At 41.4% G+C, this 26,423-nt stretch overlaps 1 protein-coding gene across 1 annotated transcript; it reads right to left on the reverse strand.

Annotated features, from left to right (window-relative positions):
- Positions 1-205: 205 nt before the first annotated feature.
- meis2b (Meis homeobox 2b) lies at positions 206-25,228 on the reverse strand. Its single transcript, XM_066676262.1, has 13 exons — positions 25,056-25,228; positions 23,084-23,283; positions 21,698-21,842; positions 21,454-21,504; positions 20,697-20,747; positions 19,542-19,679; positions 16,972-17,083; positions 7,522-7,658; positions 6,075-6,151; positions 5,277-5,335; positions 5,065-5,154; positions 3,706-3,800; positions 206-393 (listed from the first exon to the last, which is right to left on the reverse strand). Exons 1-12 carry the CDS (start codon positions 25,071-25,073, stop codon positions 3,742-3,744), a joined length of 1,137 nt encoding a protein of 378 aa, XP_066532359.1. The 5' UTR covers positions 25,074-25,228; the 3' UTR covers positions 206-393; positions 3,706-3,741.
- Positions 25,229-26,423: the final 1,195 nt, after the last annotated feature.

Genomic DNA, 26,423 nt, shown 5'->3' on the forward strand with positions numbered 1-26,423 from the left:
TGGAATTAAATCAAGCTCAAAACACATGACACCGATGTGTGTGTGTGTGTGTGTGTGTGTGTGCACGCGCGCGCGGGCGTCTGTTGTACTACAGAAATCAAACGTGTCCACGCGCTTTGGTCAAAGACGATGTAAATAAATAAATAACAAATATAAACAAAGCAGTCTTTTTAAAAACAAAGGAATAAAGAAATAAACACCGTGTGGAGGCCGTGACTCCTTCCTCAAGTCTCTCAGTCTGTAGTAATCTCCTCTGGTGGTCCTCTGTGGGGTGTAGCTCCACGCTGGGGGTCCGGTGTGTGTGTGTGTGTGTGTGTGTGTGTGTGAGAGAGAGAGAGAGAGTCCTCCGTCATTTCTGGAGAATCCTCAGACAAACTGCTGCTGTGAAGAAACCTACAACAGAAAACAGGAAGATTATGAATAATTGTAATTATTAATGTTTATTAGCTGTGTATTAATTATTAATACATTAGAAAACAGCCTGGATGTATTCAATGAAAATAAGTGACGTGTTTCCGGAGCTCACACTGCGCTGCATTTTATTACTGAACACGGAAAAGTATTTATTTATTTCCCCCAATATTTAGATCTCAGTAAATGAACAGTATCTGCACAGAACTGTGTTCACTGTCACTGTTTTTGTTGTCATTATTTTTGTTGTTGTTTTTTGTTGTTGTTTTAGTTGGTGTTATTTTTGTTTTTGTTATTATTGTCATCATTTTTGTTGTTGTTTGTTCATGTGTAAAGCACTGAGGGCTAATGGCGGTATTTAAGATTTGATTTAATGCTTATTCTCTTATTTTAATTATTGCTTTGTGCCAATCTGGAGGCTAGAGTCCTCTACTAAAATGGTGAGAAATACCTTACACCCAACACTTCATCAACTCCGCCACTGTGGTGAGAACACGGCTAATCAGCTCCAGCTCCAGCTCCACCTTAGATCCACTACCATCTACTGGACATTTTCACTGGGGATTACAGCTGGCCACATGTTGACATCGTGTTTCTCACCATGGTAGAACAGTACAGTGATGACGACCAGACACAGAGTGTTAGATCTGATATAGAGTAGTGGATCAGACCTGATACAGAGTAGTGGATCAGACCTGATACAGAGTAGTGGATCAGACCTGATACGGAGTAGTGGGTCAGACCTGATATAGAGTAGTGGATCAGACCTGATACAGAGTAGTGGATCAGACCTGATACAGAGTAGTGGATCAGACCTGATACAGAGTAGTGGATCAGACCTGATATAGAGTAGTGGATCAGACCTGATACAGAGTAGTGGATCAGACCTGATACAGAGTAGTGGATCAGACCTGATACAGAGTAGTGGATCAGACCTGATACAGAGTAGTGGATCAGACCTGATACGGAGTAGTGGATTAGATCTGATACAAAGAAGGGTGTTAGATCTGATACAGAGTAGTGGATTAGATCTGATACAGAGTAGTGGATTAAATCTGATACGGAGTAGTGGATCAGACCTGCTACAGAGTAGTGTATTAGATCTGATACAGAGTAGTGTATTAGACCTGATACAGAGTAGTGGATTAGACCTGATACAGAGTAGTGGATTAGATCTGATACAGAGTAGTGGATCAGACCTGATACGGAGTAGTGGATTAGATCTGATACAAAGAAGGGTGTTAGATCTGATACAGAGTAGTGGATTAGATCTGATACAGAGTAGTGGATTAAATCTGATACGGAGTAGTGGATCAGACCTGCTACAGAGTAGTGTATTAGATCTGATACAGAGTAGTGTATTAGACCTGATACAGAGTAGTGGATTAGACCTGATACAGAGTAGTGGATTAGATCTGATACAGAGTAGTGGATTAGACCTGATACAGAGTAGTGGATTAGATCTGATACAGAGTAGTGGATTACATCTGATACAGAGTAGTGGATTACATCTGATACAGAGTAGTGGATTAGACCTGATACAGAGTAGTGGATTAGATCTGATACAGAGAAGGGTGTTAGATCTGATACAGAGTAGTGGATTAGACCTGATACAGAGTAGTGGATTAGACATGATACAGAGTAGTGGATCAGACCTGATACAGAGTAGTGGATTAGATCTGATACAGAGTATTGGATTAGACTTGATACAGAGTAGTGGATTAGACCTGATACAGAGAAGTGGATTAGACCTTATACAGAGTAGTGGATTAGACCTGATACAGAGTAGTGGATCAGACCTGATACAGAGTAGTGGATTAGACCTGATACAGAGAAGTGGATTAGACCTGATACAGAGTAGTGGATTATAGGATTACATCTGATACAGAGAAGTTGATTAGACCTGATACAGAGTAGTGGATTAGACCTGATACAGAGTAGTGGATTACACCTGACACAGAGTAGAGTGTTAGATCTGATACAGAGTAGTGGATTACACCTGATACAGAGTAGTGTATTAGAGCTGAGACAGAATAGTGGATTAGACCTGATACAGAGTAGTGGATTATATCTGATACAGAGTAGTGGATTAGACCTGATACAGAGTAGTGGATTAGACCTGATACAGAGTAGTGGATTAGATCTGATACAGAGTAGTGGATTAGACCTGATACAGAGTATGGTGTTAGATCTGATACAGAATAGTGGATTAGACCTGATACAGAGTAGAGTGTTAGATCTGATACATTGTAGGCTATTAGACTTGATACAGAGTACTGAAGTTGATCTTGAACAAAGTAGCAGAGTTGACAAGCTACGACATACTGGAGTTGACTAGCAACAGATTCTTGGAAATGATTAGCTAAGAGAGCAGCAGAGTTGAATACCCACATGTCGAGACTTGACTGGACCAGCTCTGGACTCGTCATATTTACTAATTTAAGTGATTACTCAGCAGTTTATTCTTTTACAAACATGACAGCAAAGTCGTCCAGTCAGGAGACAGAGATGTTAGATGTTAGATTGTTAGCTCCATTATTACAGTGAGAAAATCCCTTATCTATGGCTAGTCAACTCTGCTAGCATTGTTAGCATATCTCTGAGTTATGGCTAGTTTCCTCTGCTAGCTTTGTTAGCATGTCTCTGAGTTATGGCTAGTTTCCTCTGCTAGCATTGTTAGCATGTCTCTGAGTTATGGCTAGTGAGCTTTGTTACTGTGATGTAAGTCGACGGAGTGAAATCTCCTGAATCGGTGGCTCAGTGCAGACACACAGGGCCGAAGTAAAGCAGCGGCGCTAACAAGGCAGGCTCATTAGTGCATTCATTAGCATATGGTCTTCGACTGTGTTACAGGACGGAGACGGGGGTCTGCGGGGGGCTCTGTGATAATTCAATTATAAGAAAACAGTGGGATTAAAGAGTGGAGATGATTTACACTGGGTTTGTGCAGCAGATGGGGAAACACCCCTCTTTCTTTATTGTCTGAATGGTGGGGGGCTTTGTTATTAGCAATGTGTGTGTGTGTGTGTGTGGTGGGGGGGGCTGATTTCCATATAAAAAGCTCTATTAATCAAGGTGAGTGTCATTAGCGTGAGGCTCATTGCTTTCTGAGGAGTGTGTGGATTAAATAAAGCTCAGGCCCCGGGGCCCACATTCGTCTTGATTTCCTCACACTCTGACAGCAAGGGAGGGGGGGGGGTGGAAGAGGAATATGACCCAGAGAATCTAATCACAGAGGGGGGGAAGAAAGAGGGAGCGACAGGGAGAGGGAGGAGAGGAATATGGAGGACCCACCCGGTTCAGCGTGAGGGTGGGGGGTGGTTCGGGGGGTTACATGTAGTGCCACTGTCCGTCCATCCCCATGTTCATCCCCATTCCACCCATCGGACCTGCAGGGACAGAACAGCAGTGAGGGCCTGGACGATTCAGACCAAATCTATATCACAACACGCTTCTGAATTTCAGTGGATGGGGTATTACTCTGATACTGATGTGAACAAGATCAAAATCACATCACAATAAAAACGGCCAAAAAACAAACAAGGAACATGACATTGGCATCAAACATAAACCTCTGGCTTTGTCCGTGTTCATGTTTTAAACTGACATTAAATCAGTGCAGTGACGGATGACTGTAGTGAGGCTCTCACTGACACACGCTGTAAATAAAGTGAACTGAACTGTTGGAAATGTGTTTAAATCATGTGACTGTGACTGTTTCATACTGAGATTTATGTTGATAATGAGTTAATAACCAGCTCTACAGTGAAGCCCCATCAGCCACAAGATTACAACCACTGCAGGGTGACGTGAGTAACTCTGATCACCCAGGTACACTGCCCCCTGTGGAGGGTGGTGGTGGTGGTGGGGTTTGTGTGTGTGTGTGTTTGTGTACTGTTTTTATATATTCACTGTATGTGTTCTGTGTGTGTGTGTGTGTGTGTGTATTTATGGTGTGTGTGTTTATATTTACAGTGTGTGTATATATACAGTGTGTGCGTGTACTACGTTGAGTGTGTATTTACAGTGTGTGTGTACTCTGGTGAGTGTGTATTTACAGTGTGTGTGCATTAAGGTGTGTATTTATATTTACAGTGTGTGTGTATTTATGATGGGTGTGTATTATGGTGTGTTTATATTTAAAGTGTGTGTGTGTGTGTGTGTGTGTGTGTATTTATGGTGTGTGTGTGTACTATGGTGAGTGTGTATTTACAGTGTGTGTGTGTACTCTGGTGAGTGTGTATTTACAGTGTGTGTGTATTTACAGTGTGTGTGTGTACTATGGTGAGTGTGTATTTACAGTGAGTCTGTATTTACAGTGTGTGTGTGTGTACTCTGGTGAGTGTGTATTTACAGTGTGTGTGCATTAAGGTGTGTGTTTATATTTACAGTGTGTGTGTATTTATGATGGGTGTGTATTATGGTGTGTTTATATTTACAGTGTGTGTGTGTATTTATGGTGTGTGTATATTTACAGTGTGTGTGTGTGTGTGTGTGTGTGTATTAATATTTACAGTGTGTGTGTATTAAAGTGTGTGTGTGTGTTTATATTTACAGTGTGTGTTTATATTAAGAGTGTGTGTATGTGTGTGTATTTATGGTGTGTGTATATTAACAGTGTGTGTGTGTGTGTGTTTATGGATGTTTCCTCACCTGCGGGTCTAAGCCCCATGTGTTGCTGACCATCCAACACAAACCCCCCCAGGGGCTGAGCGTCTGGACTGTAGGGGGCGCCCTGACTCACTGCAGAAACACAGCACAGAGGAAAAGACTGTGAACAGGGCTCCTGTCCTCTCAGTGCTGGAGGAGATCAGGGCGGGGGCAGGGGGATTAGGGCGCGTGGGTGGGGAGTGGGGGGGTCTTACCTGCTCGGTTGGACTGGTCAATCATGGGCTGCACTATCCGTCTCCGTGCGTTAATAAACCTGACACAGCACAAACACAGACTGTAATTAACACTGTATACACAGCTCAGCACAACATTAAAACACCCTTCTGTGTCTACACCCACTGTCCACTCTCTCAGCTCCACTGACCACACAGGAGCACTGTGTACTTCTACAGTAGCCCCCTTTCCCCTGTTCCTCAGCGCTCAGGACCCCCACAGAGCAGGTGTGATGTGGTGGTGGATCATTCTCAGCGCTGCAGTGACACTGACGTGGTGGTGTGTTAGTGTGTGTTGTGCTGGTGTAGAGTGGATCAGACACAGCAGTGCTGCTGGAGTTTTTAAACCCCTCAGAGTCTGGACTGAGAACAGTCCACCGACCAAAAACATCCAGCCGACAGCGTCCTGTGTCACTGATGAAGGACTAGAGGACGAGCGACACACACTGTGCAGCGACAGATGAGCTACTGTCTCTGACTCTACATCTACACGGTGGACCAACGAGGGAGGAGTGTCTCACAGAGTGGACAGAGAGTGGACACAGGGTTTAAAAACTCCAGCAGCACTGCTGTGTCTGATCCACTCTACACCAGCACAACACACACTAACACACCACCACCACGTCAGTGTCACTGCAGCGCTGAGAATGATCCACCACCACATCACACCTGCTCTGTGGGGGTCCTGAGGGTGAAAAGAGGGCACACACAGTATGCAGAGCAACAGCGCGTGGTTCCTTTGTGTTAACAAAAGTAGTGAATATATTAGGAACCGCTCACCAGTTATTGACCTGTAGGATGGTCAGCCCTGTGTCCTGCGCTAACTGCTTCTTCTGTTCTTCAGAGGGGTAGGGGTGCTGAGAGAGAGAGGGAGAGAAAGAGAGAGAGAGAGAGAGAGAGAGAGAGAGAGATGGATATGAATGATTGTGTACAGACCACTCAGCAGTGGTCAGTGGTCATTCAGTGTGTATCTGTGGTGCTCACTGCTCTCCAAACACACTGCGAGAGCGTGACATCATCATTCAGAGCCGGCCCCCTGCTGGCCTTTCTTGGCCCCTGCGGGAACACGCTATCCCTGACTAATCCCATACTGACCCCTGCTAGCCCTCGTTGACCCCTGCTAAATTTCTGCTAACCTCTACAAGACCCATTGGTCCCTAGAAGCCCCTAAACCACCTTGTTGCTTTATTGGTTTTCGGTGATCATTGTAGCTCCTAATAGCCCACACTAGCCCTCATTGATCCCTGCTACATTTTGCTGGCCTCTCTGGCCCCTCCTGGCCCCTAATCGCTCTCACTGGCTCTGACAGTCCCTTGCTGGCCTGTGTTGGTTCTCTTTCTTGTCCTTGTTTGTTTATGTTGGCCCCCGATGGCCCGCTCTAGCCCTAATGACCCCAGCTAGCTCTTCTTGGCCCCCTGATAAACGTCAGTGGCTCTACACTTGGCCCCCACTAGTTTTTATTTGATGCCAGTAGCCACTGTTGGACCTGCAGGGTCTAGCTAACACCTTATAGCCCCCTCTTTGGTCTCTGTTATAAAAACCCATTAGCCCTACTCCCCCTCACTGGCAGCCACTGGCCCTGTAAACCTTCGCTGACCCTTGGTAGTGTTAACTTGCCCTTATTGGCTCCTACAGCGCTGAAGCTGGATCCTATTATGCCTTGCTCACCTTGGCTCATGCTCATTGTTGCCCCCTGTTAGCGCTTTGTAGCCCCACACTGCCCTCAGTAGTTACTGCTACTACTAGCTGTTGTTGGTGTCCACTAGTCCTGATTTAGTACCACGGTTAACTCCCTCCAGCCTGCATTAACCCTTACTGGCCCTGGTTGGCCCCCGCTGAGTGATTAGACCTGAGGAGACTGATGTTAGCTTTAATTATGTTTTGAATTGTCCACCTGACTGACTGTCATTCCTGTGATTAATGTAGATGACCCCCCACCCCCCACCCCCCCGCCCCCGGACACAACCCGGCCCCCCGGTTATGGTCCATGAGTCCTGATTAATGTCCTGTTATCTCTGATCCTCTGATCTGACGACTTCTTAACTTCTACAGTTCATAACTATAACTGTCACCACAGATACAGTCATTACAGCGATGTGCGAGTGTATCAGGATACTCACGGAGACAAACTGAACGAGTGCAGAGAAAAGAACGAGTGGATGGGAAGTGAATGAGTGAAGTGAGTGAGTGTGTGTGTGTGTGTGTGTGTGTGTGTGGTTATTCTCACTGTGAGGTGCTGGAAGAGCCAGGCTCTCATGATGTTTGTTGCCACTTTTGGGAAGATTCCACGTTTCTTCTGTCGTTTTTTATCTGGGTCATCATCATCTGTTCCAGGAGACGCCAAATTATTCTCCAAACTGTCCCCTGGAGAGAGAGAGAGAGAGAGAGAGAGAGAGAGAGAGAGAGAGAGAGAGAGAGAGAGAGAGAGAGAGAGAGAGAACAGAGAGAGAGAGGGAGAGAGAGAGAGAGAGAGAGAGAGAGAGAACACAGAGAGAGAGTTATCAGTGTGTGATACAGGGCGGTGTAACTTCGGGGTCCTTTGTGTGTGTGTGTCCAGTCATTTTAGGTTTGTGCAGTTTGTTTGATGAGTCTACACAACTACAACTCTCTCTCTCTCTCTGTTCTCTCTATCTCTCTCTCTCTCTCTCTCTCTCTCTCTCTCTCTGTTCTCTCTCTCTCTCTCTCTCTCTCTCTGTTTTCTCTCTCTCACTCTCTGTCTCTCTCTCTGTGTTGTTAAGTTGATGTGAGTCGTGTGTTTGATGTGTAGTTGATGACCACAGCTGGACACTGATTCAGTAATAAACTCTGATCTGGAGGAACACAAACTTCAGTGGATAATGATCAGACTGGGGGTCCTTAACCTGTCTCACACTGTGACCCCCCACCCCACTCCTCCATGGGGTGACCTCTGTCTGCTGTAACTCCACAGAGAATCCTGAGTGTGAGTCAGAGCTGGTCACTTCACACTGGGTTTACTGGGGCTCAAAAAGATGACCAGCTGAGCCAATCAGACACAAACTCCTGACTTATTTGACATTAGTGAGGGATGATGATTGGTCGAGGGTTTAGTGAGGGATGATAATTGGTCGGGGGGTGGGGGTGGGGGGGGGGGGGTGGGGGGGTTAGTGAGGGATAATGATTGGCTGGGGTTTAGTGAGGGATGATGATTGGTCAGGGTTTAGTGAGAGATGATTGACTGGTAGATTTAGTGAGAGATGATGACTGGTCAGGGGGTTCAGTGAGAGATGAATATTGGTCGGGGGTTTAGTGAGGGAAGATGATTGGTCAGGGTTTAGTGAGGGATGATGATTGATTGGGGGTTTAGTGAGAAATGTTAATGAATGGGGGGTTAGTGAGGGAAGAGGATTGGTCAGGAGTTTAGTGAGGGATTATGATGATTTATTGGTTGGGGTTTAGTGAGGGATGATGATGATTTATTGGTTGGGGTTTAGTGAGGGATGATGATTGGTCGGGGGTTTAGTGAGTGATGATGTTTGGTTGGGGTTTAGTGAGGGATGATGATTGGTCATTGGGGGTAGTGAGTGATGATGATTGGTCAGGGTTTAGTGAGGGATGATGATTGGTCGGGGGTTTAGTGCGGGATGATAATTGGTCAGGGGGGTTTAGTGAGGGATAATGATTGGCTGGGGTTTAGTGAGGGATGATGATTGGTTGGGGTTTAGTAAGGGATGATGATTGCTTGGGGGTTCTGTGAGGGATGGTGATTGGTCAGGGGTTTAGTGAGGGATGATGATTGGTCAGGGGGTAAGTGAGGGATGATGATTGGTTGGGGGGGTTTAGTGAGGGATGATGATTGATCAGGGGGGGGTTTAGTGAGTGATGATGATTGGTAAGGGGGCTTAGTGAGGGATGATGATTGATTGGTTGGGGTTTAGTGAGGGATGATGATTTGTCAGGGGTTCAGTGAGGGATGATGATTGGTCAGGGGGGTTCAGTGAGGGATGATGATTGGTCAGGGGTTTAGTGAGGGATGATGATTGGTCAGGGGGTAAGTGAGGGATGATGATTGGTTGGGGGGGTTTAGTGAGGGATGATGATTGATCAGGAGGGGTTTAGTGAGTGATGATGATTGGTAAGGGGGCTTAGTGAGGGATGATGATTGATTGGTTGGGGTTTAGTGAGGGATGATGATTTGTCAGGGGTTCAGTGAGGGATGATGATTGGTCAGGGGGGTTTAGTGAGGGATGATGATTGGTCAGGGTTTAGTGAGGGATGATGATTGGTCGGGGGTTCATTGTGGGACGGTGATTGCTCAGGGGTTCAGTGAGGGATGATGATTGGTCAGGGGTTTATTGACCATTGGTTCATCTCCCACTTCTCTTTATGCATCCTCTATCCTTGTTTTTCTCTTTTGCTTTCCTTCCTTTCATCCTTTTTTCTGTGTGGTACTTCCTTTTTCATCTCCTTCTTCCTTGTCTTCACACTGCTTGTGTCTCTTCCCCTGCCCTGTGTGATGTCTCTCATTCTTTCTCTCTCCTGTCTCCTTTACTTCCTTTATTTATTTCTCAAACTGTTTCTTTTTTCTTTTTCTTTCCTTCTTTCTTAGTCCTTCTTCCTCTTTCTTCAGTTCATGCCCCTCTCTCTCTCCTTTTCCCTCTCTCTTTTCATGGCCCGAGGGCAGAGATGCCTTGAAAGCTCACCCCGAGGCGGAGTGTGTGAATAATGCATCTGAGAATATGTCCCTCCCCTCCCCCTTTTACCCCCCCACCCCTAAAACCCCCGAGGCGGGACAGGGTCTCTCTCTCTCTGCTCCTCGCTCGGCCAGTGCACGTCTCCTTGTTTTTGGGGACGCATCAATCACAGCCTTGTGTATGAGCCATATTCACGCATTAATATTTTACCTAATGCATAATGACATTCAGATTGGGTGGGGGTGGGGGTGAATTGGGACTGTGTGTGTGTGTGTGTGTGTGTATGTGGGGTGGGGGGGGGGGGGTGCAGGGAGCTCTGTGTGTGCTCTGGTTTTATTACAAAAGGAGAAGTCCAACACTATTCCAAAAATTCTAAAATTCCTACTTTATGAAGAGCATTTCTGAATGGAACCAGACATCTCCATATCTACAGCAAACAGCCAGTCTTTTATACCCTCCACCAGTGACCTGCACCCAACTATGGAGTCTATATGGAGTGATGATGATTAACAGAACTAATCCCGTCTTTGTCCCTCACAGCGTCCAGGACTGGGTTTAAACCCCACAGCCTTCTCTGAACTCAGAGGGAACGCTCAGGTTTTAGATTGAAAGCACATGAAATCTGAGGGAAGGAATTTCAAATTTTAACAGGAACAGTCCTTTACAAAGTGCTAGTTCTAGTCAGATGTTCTGGAACCAAGCATCTCACACCAGACCAGAGCATTCAGTCTCTTGTTTTACATCTCAACCGTCTTAACCCTGCCGTCAGGTGACACTTCTGAAATGTGGTGGAGTGGCCCTTTCACAGCGCAGCCACAGAATGCCTTTAGTGTGAGTGAGGGTCTCAGGAGGAGGACAGTGATACAGGCCTCACACTGACTGGAGCGGCTCTGTAGATTAATGAGTCCCCACATGTGACTGAAAACCTTCAGCTCGTGGTCAGTAAAATGGTCAAAACCCGACTGCGGTCACCACAGATCAATCATCAATCATTAATCAATAAACACACGTTTCATTAAAACATCTCTGTTCACACGGATCAGGGTGCTTTCTCTCAGGTCCTTGTGGTCAGTGGGAGAGGTCTCATGTTTCCCCCCTGATCAATATCTGTGATTAATGACTCCGCCCACTCCAACTCGGGGCCAGTCTTCTATTGATCGCCTGCTGTTTTTATTAATGAAGCGCTTTACAGAACAATCACTCGCTCCGGAAAACGAATGAAAGACAGAGAGAGCAGAGCAGAGTGGAAGACAGGAAAGGAGGAGAGGAAGGAAATAAAAGAAAGAAGAAAAGAGAGACAGAGAGTAAAAAATAAAGAAAAGAGAGAGAAAAAACAGAGTTGATGATGGTAGTGAGCATTCAGGGAAGTAAAGTAGACCTGTGTTTTATGTTGTATGATATGCACTGTGTGTGTGTGTGTGTGTGTGTGTGTGTGTGTGTGTGTGTGATGAAGGGAAAGCCTGAGGCTAAGTCCTGAGCTCTGCTAATCGTTTCTGACTGTTTCCTGGCAACTGGCTCAGAGCTGTGTGTGTGTGTGTGTGTGTGTGTGTGTGTGTGTGTGTGTGTGTGTGTGTGTGTGTTTAAAACTCTATGCTGCAGGGGGAACATCTACAGCGTGCCCCGGGGCCACGACCAAAAAACAGACCGAAAGGGAGAGTCCAGTAAGTTACTGAATTCACACTTTTCACTTTCCTCCTCTCCCTTATTTACAGCAGTGAGGTAGGGACAGTCCAGGAAATGATCAGGAAATGATCTAATTCACACTGTTTACCTACACATAATAGTTATAAACATAAGCATCCGTTTTCACTCACAGTTTACTGCAGTAACAGCTTGATATATCATATCAATTACCTGGCATATCACAGCAGAACCTTAGCTACAACCTGGTCTATCCAAGCATCACCCTGGCAACCACTTGGGACATCATAGTTGCCACCTAGCAACACCCTACCAACCACCAGGTACAGTATTACAACTATGTAGCAACTACCTGAGACCAAAACAAGACCAGAGCCTCCAATTAGCAACTACATGAGAAACCATCTAAATCATCACTGTCCAATTAAAAACGTTTATCTCCGTGTTTGTGGGTGTTTAGTTTTCTACATCATTTGAACACAGCAGCTGTCCTTCAACAGTGCTCTCCTGGACCAATACAAACGCTCCAAATTTGCTCTGAATAGTCTTTTTACATTGATGTCCACTGAAGATTAAGAAAGTTTTTCCTTCTGTAAAATTATTATTTTGAGACATGTTTTTAACTGGACCGTGTTAAAATACATGGAACACAATAGCAACCATTTCTAAAACAATAGCATGCACTTAGCAAAACATTCAAGCATTCAGAAAATATTTAGCAGCTGCTTAACTTACAAAAACACCCTAGCAACCACTTGGAAAACCATGGCAACCACCTTAGCTGCGCAACGACTCTGTTCTTCAGGAAACACGCATCTCTAGCTATAGATATTAGAATATTTGTAGTTTGTACTGTGAGTGACTCTGAGAGCGCTGAGGTGCGGATCTGTACACTTCTCTGTGTGATGAAACCACTCAGTTTCACAGTTTTACTGTATTGATGACTGGTCAGGGGGTTCAGTGAGAGATGAATATTGGTCGGGGGTTTAGTGAGGGAAGATGATTGGTCAGGGTTTAGTGAGGGATGATGATTGATTGGGGGTTTAGTGAGAAATGTTAATGTTAATACTGTTTCACTTATTTACTGAAAATGAAAAGGAAGCCTGAAAATGCAGTGGTTGTGTTTTCTCTTCTCTGAGGAGCATCTACTCTCAGGACTGAGCGGGACGTGATGCTGTCAGAGTCTCTAGAGCAGATGAAGATGATGGAGATGATGGAGAGGATGGAGGGGATGAAGATGATGAGGATGGATGTGTGTCCTGGAGCCAGAGCTCTACTCGGAAACGCATCACAGAGTAAATCTGTGTTTAAACTAATGAGCTCAGAGCGACCTCAATCTATCACTGACTCACACACAGCGTTAGAGATGACTCAACACATGCACACACACACACACACACACACACACACACATGCTCTCTTGACCAGACAATGGCCTTAATAATTACACATACAGTACACCACTACACCGTGTGTATGCGTGTGAATAGTGCATGTTATTTTATGTATGCATACACACACACACGCACACACACACACACACACATATTTGGAGGTTTATATTCATTAATGGTTACATTTACAGTGTATTGATTATGTATTCTCTGCTCCTGTACTGCTGGGGCTGGAGATATTTATTGCATTTGCCTGAGGGATATAATATAATATACTATAATATAGTACTCTATAATATAATATGTGGCGGCACGGTGGCGCAGCAGGCCTCTGTCACAGCTCCAGGGTCCTAGAGGTTTTGGGTTCGAGCCCCGCACCTGTGAGGAGAGGTTTCCTCCAGGTGCTCTAGGTTCCTCCCACGCTCCAAAACCACACTTAAATGTGTCCATAGGTGTGAGTGTGTGAGTGAATGTGTGTGTGTGAGTGTGAAGTGTGTCGCCCTGTGAAGGACTGATGTCCCTCTCCAGGGTGTGTTTCTGCCTTGCGCCCAGTGATTCTGGGTAGGCTCCAGACACACCACCAACCTGAGCTGGATAAGCACTTACAGACAATGAAAGAATGAATGATTAAATAATATAATATAATATAATATAATATAATATAATATAATATAATATAATATAATATAACAAATCTCCACAATCTCCTGGAAGTCAACCACTTCTAAATCCATAGCAACCAACTGGACATACAACTAACTCTTGTTTTCTGCCGCTTCTTCTGAGCAGCTACAGCATCATGATGTTTATTCATGGTCAAAGAGGCAGTTCCTGTGCTTCAGAAGTAGCGCTGTATAAAACCTGGAATATACACTGGTGTTTGATCAGTTTTTATTATTATTATTAGCCTTTAATATCTGTGCCTCATTAGCATCTCCTTCTTTAACACACAGACCATCACCCCGCAGATTATATACACACACACACACTACACTTTGGCACAGGATTATCATACACCAGATATCAGTGTACTCCAGGGTGTGCATTTACCTCAGCACCACTGTGTTTACAAATAAATACACACACACTTCCCACAGTGTCCCCCCTGTTACTGAGGAATTCTGGGAATTTCCCCTGACCCCCCTTTGTTTTTAAACATTTCTATTGTGACAGGCATTCCTCCACATGGAATTCCTGTACACACACACACACACACACACACACACACAAACACACATGCACCAGTGATGTCAAACACACTGGGGGTGCAACATCAAAGATCAACCACAAAGAGAGAAGAAAGAAAGACAGAGAGAGAAAGAGAGCGACAGAGATGAAATCACACACACACACACACACACACATACACACACACACAAAATAGACCTGCAGGATTCCTGAGCTGAAATACAGATGTAAATCATACAGTGAGAGTGGAACTGTGCCCCAGCTGATGTAGTATACAGTGAAATTGAAAAGTGAGATTATTATAACTGAATGTATTTAAATAAAATTGTGTTTTATTAATAATCAATACTCAAAATTCCTCACAATGTACTGAAACTATACACACACAGTAATCACACACTACTGAAAATATACACACAGTAATCACACACTACTGAAACTAAATCGCACACAGTAATCACACACTACTCAAAGAACACACACACAGTAAACACATGCTACTCAAACAATACACACAGTCATCACACATCACTCAAACACACACACAGTAATCACATGCTACACAAACAACACACACAGTAATCACACACTACTCGAACAGCACACACACAGTAGTTATGCGCTACTCAAAACACATACACACAGTAATCACACACTACTAAAACTATACACACAGTAATCACACACTACTGGCACTATACACACAGTGATCAAACACAACTGAAACTAAATCAAACACAGTAATCGCACACTACTGAAACTAAATCACACACAGTAATCACACACTACTGAAACTATACACACAGTTATCACACACTACAGAAACTAAATCAAACACAGTAATCACACACTACTAAAACTATACACACAGTAATCACACACTACAGAAACTAAATCAAACACAGTAATCACACACTACTGAAACTATACACACAGTAATCACACACTACAGAAACTAAATCAAACACAGTAATCACACACTACTGAAATTAAATCAAACACAGTAATCACACACTACTGAAACAAAATCACACACAGTAATCACACACTACTGAAACTATACACACAGTAATCACACACTACTGAAACTAAATCACACACAGTGACCAAACATTACACAAACAACTCACAGTAATCACATACTACTCGAACAATACACACACAGTAATCACACGCTACTCAAACAACACAGTGTACATTCCTACTGAATGTATATACTGTATAAATATAGCTGGCGTGTGATGGAGACGGTGATACATTTCTCAGCGCTGGTGACCTGCTCTGCTATAATCATGTCCATCTTTTCTACTGACATCTGCATTTAAATTAGTGTAGTGTCCAGTGGGGCCTGTAGATGGTGCTCTTCATGCCTCACAAGAACCCCTCCATCCCTGTACATTATCTCAGGGGTCAATCAGTCAAGCCTCCTTGAGTTGTTTTGAAAATAGTTGTGTGGGGGTTAAGCAGGAAGCTATGACCCGCACCGCAGTGAGGCCCAGCGTTACAGTGAGACTCAGTGGACAATGTGTGGAATCTCCGCAGTGAGCCCAAACATCTCTACATTTGTTTGTCATGTATTGTCTTGTAGTGTCTCTAAAGCTTTCTTTCATCCTCTCTTTCTCTCATTCTCTCTCTCTCTTGTCTTGCTAAGCATCCTCCCCTTCTTCTCCCCTCTAGTGTCCCACTGATGCCTTTGTTTTGAAAATAAGGCATTTAAGGCTATATTTAAACAGAACATTAGCTACCAAAATGAAACAAAGCTGTGGACATGCTTCCTCCAGGAGATATGAAATAAACATGGATCAGGAAACTAAACCTTTCAGAAAACAGAGCTTGGTCCCAGCTTCCCATCTGGTCTGGGGGAAGCTACAGAGTTTAAATTAAGTGTGAAATTACAGTAAACAAACGTAAGTTTCACAAAATATAATTTGTTATTTGTTTGATGGAAATTAATTGTTTTTTTATTTATAATACAAATACAACTTTTATATTATGATTTAACACATATATAAATGAACATATAATATTATAATATAATATTATGTAATTTTTACTGTGTTTGCTGAACTGTATTTATGGTCATTCGCAGGTGTAAAACAACAGAAAACAACAACAACAACAACAACAACAACAACCACCTTCACACTCAGATACATCACATTACCATCTTAAATCATCACTCTGTGCTGCCTGTGTACACCTAGAGGTATTTAATCACACTGCGCTGCTGTGAAATGGCAATACCAGCTTTCTACTCTGTCCTATTCTACTCTGTTCCATTCTATTCTATAATCTATGCTACTCTATTCTACTCTGGTTGTCCCATTGTTCCTTTCACTTTGCATTGTGTGGATTCTGACACTGGACTCTATGTGGCATGCTGTTATTTATATTCATGGACTAAATTATGAAAGAATTCCGGGTGGTTGCTATTATTTAAACTATAATATTCTTCTACAGTGTACTCCTGTGTTTTCCTGTATGTAAAATCTTTTCCCGTAGAGCAATGAACTGAACTGGATTCACAGTCTGAAGCTCCTAAATATCTCCATGAACTATCACCTGTGTCAAATTTAACAAAACAAACCAATTTCATTTTTAACAAACTGAAAACTGAGTTAAGGATGAACTGACTGTGATGTGACACTAATTATCCACAGCAGCTGTAAAGTTAACGGTCAGATTCCTGACAGGGAATGGGTAAAGATGACTGGAAGGTGATCTCTGAGAGGTTTCTCTGCTGCAGTGATGAGGAAGAGAAGATTTTACAGAAATAAAGATCTCTGAGGAGTAAATTCTGACCGATTTCGCTGCTGTTGTCCCCGCTGTGAGACGCGAGACCACTGGACGTCCCGGGTGTCCCCACTGACGCTGTGGACCGCACGTCATCCAGATCTCTCCATGATGCTGGGTTCTGCAGGAACACATCAACAGAACAGGCACAAAGTCATCAGATATATCAGGAAGTTAGCGCTAGCCTGATTCCCAGGGGCCCCTAGAACACCCAGCTGCTCAAGCTCTGTTTATAACAGCGATATCTGACGTAATTTTAATGCACATTTGAAAATGCACTTTGTTCCTGCTATGGTCAGTTACAGTCACTGAGAAACACTGCTATGTTTTTGTAATCAGCTTTTGATATGTGAATGTTTCATGAGGAATCAGCTGAAACACTCTAAAAAGGACAATAAGATGTATTTACATTAAATTACATTGACGCAAATAACATTTTTTCTGTCTCTTGTAAATGTATGAGAAAAGACCATGTGTTATGATCATGACAAAAATTCATATAATCATGCTTTTACTACATAAGGTAATGTAGTCTAGTACACATTTAAGTCCTTCTTGATAATAACAAAGAAACAAACAAACAAACAAATCTATCTCTAAAGCATACTTTTATAACAATGATAAAATATTATTTACCTTTACGGTGCTAAAAATGATAAAATAAATAATAACAACGTGGAAAACACAGGCAACAGTTATTAATCTGCTAATTTACTTAACAATAAACCTATGTTTTATAGAATACATTCACACGAGAAAATAAAACTCCAAAAATCTGTTAAAATGTTGAACCATTTTTTAAAAAAGTTTTCCTTCAGCTCTGTAATAAAAAAAAAAAAATCCTGTTATTTAAAGGAGTTTACCATAGTTTCTCTTCAAAACTCTCCTCCAGATGAAAATTGGAGTGAAACTAATCAAAACAAAGTATTATTTAGATTCCAGAAACTCTCTCTCTCTCTCTCTTTCTCTGGGATTCTCTTTCTCCGGTGTCTAAGTATAAATGAACATTACTGAGTGAAGAAACTAATTTATAGCCACACACACACACACACACACACACACACACACACTCCCAGGTACTCAGACTGAAGACAAACAGCAGGCTGGACCCTTTAAGCCTCAGCGTCAGCTGTTTGCCTGATGGCCAGAAGAATAAACTCCAACCAACAATACACCCAGTAAACACTGAGCTAAACAAGAGCCTGAGTGAGTGAGTGAGTGTGTGTGTGTGTGTGTGTGTGTGTGTATTTGTGTGTGTGTGTGTGTGTGTGTGTGTGTATTTGTGTGTGTGTGTGTGTCCTTTATCATCCAGTTCACATCCATATTTAAATTAAGCCCCAGTAGACTGTCAGTTCATTTTGTTTTCATTTTAATTTTCCCCTATTACAATCTCTAGGTGTTTATATTTTTATTTCCAGGCTTCTTCTTCTACTCAAGTAAATCCTAATTTGATAGATGTACTTTACAGAACTTTATCTTCATAATGATTTTGGGCATTTTTTAAACACTCACTGAGTGTTTGGATGCTTTGCTCACAGAGATGTGCTGTTTATAATGAACTATAATTTCAATTAGAAAGTCATTTCCAGCTCAGCATCAGACCTTTAGTGTGTCATACACCTTTAACACCACACACACACACCACTGAGACTAAAGTGAGGAACACAAATTGCTGCTCTCACACTGATCCAGTAAAGGAGTGTGGTGTTAAAACCTCTCTGACACTGCGTCCTGCGTTAAACACAACACTTCCGTACAGTTTAGTCCTACATCATCAATAACCGATTCTGCTGGAACAAATCTCTTTGTGTGTGTGTGTGTGTGTGTGTGTGTGTGTGTGTGTGTGTGTGTGTGTGTGTGTGTGTGTGTCTGAAGACCCGCTGTGAGTGTGTGTATGGGTCACTAAAGACCCCCCTCTCAACCACACACACTTCACACACTCTGACAGCACTAATCCCATCAGCTGAGAGACAATACAACATTCACATGCAAATCTAACACACATCGTTACTGCGGCAGGGAAAGCTCCTTCATCATCTGCATCATCATCAATAACATCACAAAAATTTTCAATTACATCATCACAATGACATCATAGATGAAAATTATGAAATGTATCATCAAGATATCCTCACTAATATCAGTGATCAATAACATCACAAAAACCCTCATAATCAACACCTTCATCATCATCAACGTCATCATCATCATCATCAATAATACACTCTTTAATTAAAACAGTGTAATGAACTCTGTCCAACATTAATTATGATTTTAATATTGATTTTATTAGTGATTTTAATTTTTTTTAAATAAATCCAATAGTTTTTTATTATTATTTATGAATCACACTAAATTTTGATAAGGATTATTATTTAAAACTCATTTAAAACTTGAAATAAAATGATTATTAAAACAAAACTAAATGCAATAGTTTTTACATTTAAGTGACCGAAGACCATGTCTGTATTTGGTAAACGTTAATGCTCTGAAAAGTCTGTTGTTTCCCAGTTGTTGAATGAACTGGTCTTTAGAAATTCATTTGGTTGAAGGTTGAATTATAGTTACGTTTTACTCACGTCAAGATTCGTTGATCCCGAGAGCTCCTCAAAGTCAGATTTACAGCCGTCTCTGTCGTCAATAACCAGATCGATGGGCATCTTTCCTTTCAGACAACTGATATAACGGTGGCAGAAGTTATCACACAGCTCGTGTACCTGCACACAGTGATCAGTCACAGTTAATGATTACTGCACAGTGATTTAATCAGAAATAAGCTATAAAACACCGAGCAAGAACACACACAATCATAAACACTGCTTTGGGTAAAATATGGGTAAATACATTATTTGTAGAATTCATTTTTAATTAAAGTATGTTAAGCTCTGTGTTAAAGTGTGCAGTTAAGTTATAATATTATATTATAATAATATTTAAACAGAACATTTTATATATTAAATAATATGATAATATATAATTTTTGCGGTTATTATGGTGTTTTGTGCATTATTATATATGATTTAAAAAGAGTCTAAAGTTTTATTTACAGAAAATAATAAAACCACAAAAAATAATACAACACATGAAATGTTCGTTCCACTGATTCTTCTTCGCACAGTGAAACAGACACTATACTGACACCTAGTGGCCTGGATGTGTGCATTAAACAGATTCTATATAAAACCATAGTTTAAAAAATAAAAACCTGCATGTGGGAGACCGCCTCAGTGGAGAATATATTGGTCATTCAGGACCAAAATCACACTTTCATCATCTCACATTCGGCACAATATAAAAATAAATAGTAATTTGTATAAATATAGTTTGCTAGTTTTAATATATTAAAATATTAGAATTACTGCCTTTAGTGAAAATGAATGATTCAGTTCAAATTAAAAACACTAAAGAAAGTAGAGGTTGATTTAAGGTTCTTTGAATTATATTCTAATTTAAACACATTTACTGCATTCAAAATAATTATTTTGAGTTGAGAAATGACGATTTTAGGTCCAGAGTTTACAGATTATATTTTAAAGTGCTATTTACTTGCAGAGTCAAACATATTTAAAATTTAATTCGAAATATATGCAAAATAATTAGCATGCAGGACATATTTATTTTTATGTGTATATTATCTACTGCATTTAATTAATCACTAAAACATCAGTTTATCGTCTTTTGTTTATCATCAAAAATTCACACAAAAATCTATCTGAACTGTAGTATGTACACACCTTCTCCAGCTCCAGCAGGTGGAACCGCAACACCTGAATGGCCTGAATCATCTGAAAAAATAAAAACTAATAAATAAACTATCAAATGTTTATAAAGTGAATTTAATCATTTTCCAAAATGAAACATGCCTCAGTCTCACGTAACTGAGACTCATTTTTCACTCAGTTTAATTCCTGATAGCTGTGTGTTGTTAAAAATATTGTGAATTTCCCCACTGTGGAACTAATAAAAGTTTATCTTATCCTCAAAATAAAATTAACACAGTTTATAAACATATCCCTGTTCTCCTTCTGTATTTAACATTAAGTGTGTTCCCCAATAACATATTACACATTAATATTACAGGGTTTATACTAAAGAGTAATCTTAATATTATGGTTTTGAATGCTTATAAACACAATAATAATGCACTGCTATATTTCATACTAACAGGAAGTGATGACGTAGTGCTATGGTAAAATAAATCACTGCAAGTTGCTGCTCCTGTGCTTACTGTTCCCCCGCACTCGCAGCATTGTCTGACAATTTTTCACGTTTCCAAACTTGAGAAACCACTTACTTATTTATGTATTTCACACTGAATTAGTGTCTGTCCTCACTACTGTAAATACACACTGTGGATATTAGAGTACACTCAACTTTAACCCTTTCAGCTACAATAAACACTACACACTCACGTTGTAGTTGTAGTTAATGTTAGTTAACGTTAGTATTCAATAGGGATAAAGCAGTTTTAAATTAGATAAATTCTCTTACCAGATTATCCAGCTCAGGGTTAGAGGTGAATAAAGGCTTCTCTGCTCGTATCTGAACAGATGTAAACATATAACCACAGTTATATACTGCATTTACTATCATTAAAAACATCATTCGATTTTTAATAGTGTGTCCCTGTATTATTATTAGTATTATTAGTAGTAGTATTATTATAATATAAAAGTTTTTATTGAATAATTAATTTTAACCACTTTTTATGCACAAATGTGTCTCAAGTTTTCACCTGTTTGGCGAAGACTGTGATATCCTCATTGAAGGAGTTTGATGAACACACGTCTCCTCCAGCTCCTGATCCTGAATCTCGAGGAGTACACGTCGCTAACTCACATTTCTCAAACACCAAGGCTAACAGCGGGAACAGCGGGTGCCTACCGAAAGGAAAACATCATATAACTCAGACTCAGCACATTCTGAGGAGAACACTAACCTCTGTTCATCAGACTCAACACGCTCGGAGGAGAACACTAACCTCTATTCATCAGACTCAACACGCTCGGAGGAGAACACTAACCTCTGTTCATCAGACTCAACACGCTCAGAGGAGAACACTAACCTCTGTTCATCAGACTCAACACGCTCGGAGGAGAACACTAACCTCTGTTCATCAGACTCAACACGCTCAGAGGAGAACACTAACCTCTGTTCATCAGACTCAACACGCTCAGAGGAGAACACTAACCTCTGTTCATCAGACTCAACACGCTCGGAGGAGAACACTAACCTCTGTTCATCAGACTCAACACGCTCAGAGGTGAACACTGACCTCTGTTCATCAGACTCAACACGCTCGGAGGAGAACACTAACCTCTGTTCATCAGACTCAACACGCTCAGAGGTGAACACTGACCTCTGTTCATCAGACTCAACACGCTCGGAGGAGAACACTAACCTCTGTTCATCAGACTCAACACGCTCAGAGGTGAACACTAACCTCTGTTCATCAGACTCAACACGCTCGGAGGAGAACACTAACCTCTGTTCATCAGACTCAACACGCTCAGAGGAGAACACTAACCTCTGTTCATCAGACTCAACACGCTCGGAGGAGAACACTGACCTCTGTTCATCAGACTCAACACGCTCAGAGGTGAACACTGACCTCTGTTCATCAGACTCAACACGCTCAGAGGAGAACACTAACCTCTGTTCATCAGACTCAACACGCTCAGAGGAGAACACTAACCTCTGTTCATCAGACTCAACACGCTCAGAGGAGAACACTAACCTCTGTTCATCAGACTCAACACGCTCGGAGGAGAACACTAACCTCTGTTCATCAGACTCAACACGCTCAGAGGAGAACACCAACTAAAATCTCAACATAAATACTTTCCTGAATTGTAAAAAATGAAGAAGAAATATTCAAAGTTCTTTCACAGGTCATTATTCAAAGTTAAACACATGAATGAGACTGAAGTTCAGAAGCTGAAAGACATCCAGCTCCACTCTGACTTCAGATCTGAACACTCCTCCAGCTGTGTGAGATCTCCCAGTGAACACTGACACAGCGGGTTCCTCAGATCTGTGTAAATAAGTGAAGCATCATCTCTGACTTTTGCCCATTGCACCATGTGTACAGTTGTATTTTACTGGTTATTTATAAACTGACCCGTAGATGTGGTCCTTGTCCCTCTTCAGTGAGTCGTTGATCCCCGTACCCATGCCGGTACCCATAATGCCATGCGGCGTGTGTGTGCCGTAGTGCCCCTGTGGTGGGGCATGGTGTAAATGCCCCAGACCTCGAGGGGCATGAGGGTCTGTGTACAATCCAACTCCATCCACGCCTCCGTACTGCCCCAAATCCTCGTACTGTCAGTAAACAAGGAGAATATAAATCAGGCGCTGATAATTCAACATGGAGAATCATACACTGAAATATGTGTATACTGTACCATAACAATAACATACAGCACTATGTATTATACTACCATCCCTTACTTTATATAACATTACACACCTCAGTAGAAAATAATAATACGCCATAATAGAGTGTAAAATATTATAAAGCAATCTGCTTTTATTACACACCATGTTGTAAAATAAATATCAAATATAAATTAAATAAACTTAGACTACATTTAAATATACTTTTAATATAGAATTTGTCACAAACCATAATGTGCATAGTTATCATTTTATTTATAATATAATATAATATAATATAAAATAATATAATATAATATAATGTAAAACACAGCCCGTGCGCGTATAATTAAATAGTATGAAATGTAATATTACATAAATATATAATTTAATATAAACTGAATAATTTCCTGTTGTACTGAAATATATAATAATAATAATAATAAGTAATATTTAATATAGCAAATAACGCAAATATGTAATTTAATAATGTAGAGTTAGGATACCATATACTAGAGGATTTTACAATATAAATATGATTAATATGATATAACTGGTTTGAATCATATAATGTAATGCCATAGTGATACAGTTCATTAATAGTATACTGTAGTATAGCACTATACCGTGGTAAATTAATATCACACATCTGTCTAATACAATACATCAAATAGATGTAACATATTTAATCATAATAATAGATGATATTCCACCTTGTAGTTTAGTGCATTATTATAAAAACACTGTGGTTTGAATATGACTGGGTTTGACTAATCAGACAATATTTATAATAAAACATATTACAATCATTTCTATTGTTATAAAACAGATTTGTAAAACATTGATAGGGTTTATATTGGAGGCCTGGTTTAACAGTGCAGTATATGATGTACAGATAACATTCATTCGTTTATTCATTGTCTGTAAATGTTTATCCAGTCCAGTGTCCTGGTGGGTCCGGAGCCGACCCAGAACCACCAGGCTCCAGATGGGAGAGCACACTGGACCGAGCACCAGTCCGTCACCGTGCACCATAGTGTAGTACAATATAATATAATTTTTACTGAAGAAAACAGATGTAGTGGTGGCCTTGGTGTAATCACACGGCACTGTGAGTATGACAATCGTGTAGATTAATAATAAGATATAATTTCATACACTACACACACTAACCACAAGAACAGAAATGTTATAATATTGTATCATTAAAATAAATACAAACATAGTATTATTTAAGTTAAAGAACCTATCTTCTATATTAAACAGGGCCTTTATTATTAGGGATATTATAATAATAGAGCGCTGTATTGTACAGTGTTATTATAGATGTATAACCTCGATAAAGAGGATACTGAAGAGTACAGAATAATCAGATCTGTAAAAATGACTGTAATAAATACTTTACCCTCTGATGAACCACACAGGTATGATTCCTCCTGTTGTAGCTTACTGTGGATGATTAAACTGTGTAAACTGGCGTTATACACAGGATCTTTACTATGTAACACACAGAACACTGCTTTAAAGCTTCTTAGAGCAGCACTGACCACAGGTTCTCCATTAGAACCCTTTAAGAGACAGTTACGGGTTCTACACAGAAACACTGTGTTTAATAAAGAGCTAGAAGCAGCAGTGCAGTGCGCCACACGTTATTAGACATAACAGAGTTTAATAAAGTTTACTGTAGTCTCAGTGACATGTGAACACCAGTCTCTTACCCTCTGCGCCATCAGCATGTGCAGCTCCCTGTGATGAGGAGGAGATCAGGACTCAGACTCAGACTCAGCTCCCAGTGATGAGGAGTAGATCAGGACTCAGACTCAGCTCCCAGTGATGAGGAGGAGATCAGGACTCAGACTCAGCTCCCAGTGATGAGGAGGAGATCAGGACTCAGACTAAGTTCCCAGTGATGGTGAGGAGATCAGGAGTCAGACTCAGACTCAGCTCCCAGTGATGAGGAGGAGATCAGGACTCAGACTAAGTTCCCAGTGATGGTGAGGAGATCAGGAGTCAGACTCAGACTCAGCTCCCGGTGATGAGGAGGAGATCAGGACTCAGACTACGCTCCCAGTGATGAGGAGGAGATCAGGACTCAGACTCAGACTCAGCTCCCAGTGATGAGGAGGAGATCAGGACTCAGACTCAGACTCAGCTCCCAGTGATGAGGAGGAGATCAGAACTCAGACTCATCTCCCACTGATGATGAGGAGTTCAGACTCAGACTCAGCTCCCAGTGATGAGGAGGAGATCAGAACTCAGACTTAGCTCCCAGTGATGAGGAGGAGTTCAGACTCAGACTCAAACTCAGACTCAGGTTAAATCTGAGAGAGATTCACTTCAGTCCAGCGGCTCTTGCACAGTTTGTGTGTGTGTGAGTGTGTGTGTGTGTGTGTGTGTGTAAGAGCTCGTACTCTGTAAGATTCTCATACTCTAGCTCTCTCTGTGTGTGTGTGAGAGAGAGAGTGTTTGTGTGAGTGTATGCTATTGATCTCTGTCGCGCGCACTGATCTTCTATTGGACCCCGGGCGCGCGCAGGGCAGGGAGGGGCGGGGCACGCAGCCAATCAAATCACAGCAGCATTCACGTAATAACTATTAGTAAAGAATAACTGATCATGTGAAGAGTGAAATATAAAAGAGGCTCTTTTTAATAATAAAGCGATTTAAAGTGTAAACTGTGGATATAGTTTAATTCGTTTTTATTTATATTTTGTCCTTTTCTGAAAAATGATGACGTCTACAGCCGCACACAACACGGACAAAGCGAGAGGAAATCACCCGTTATTTTCTTTCAGTTTATTTGAATAAATCTGTTTTTTTTCTGAGAAGTCTTTACACAGAAGAAATGGTCTGACTTTTGATCAGGAACCTATCACTGATCACCTTTTATAACGTTACATTATCATTACATTCACTGAGTCTATATCACATTAAATACAGCACTGTGTTTACTGTCATATTCTCATCTGTTTTCGGCTGGTTTTATCGGTTTAATTCGGATTTAACGAATTATAATTCTGTTTAAACTGTGAATGTCATTAATGATCAAATCTAACGAAAGTTAAAATACGTCAGAAACAAACCGAT

This window comes from Hoplias malabaricus, chromosome 7 (assembly GCF_029633855.1).
Source record: "Hoplias malabaricus isolate fHopMal1 chromosome 7, fHopMal1.hap1, whole genome shotgun sequence".
Taxonomy (NCBI): domain Eukaryota; kingdom Metazoa; phylum Chordata; class Actinopteri; order Characiformes; family Erythrinidae; genus Hoplias; species Hoplias malabaricus.

Bases quoted from the DNA above. Each gene is read 5' to 3' on its own strand.
- meis2b (XM_066676262.1), bottom strand. The intron at 21,843-23,083 runs GTCAGTTTATAA...TCCTTTCGGTAG, and splicing joins GACAAGGACCACATCTACGG to GCACCCGCTGTTCCCGCTGT. The intron at 5,336-6,074 runs GTGAGCGGTTCC...GTGCTGTGTCAG, and splicing joins ATCCTACAGGTCAATAACTG to GTTTATTAACGCACGGAGAC.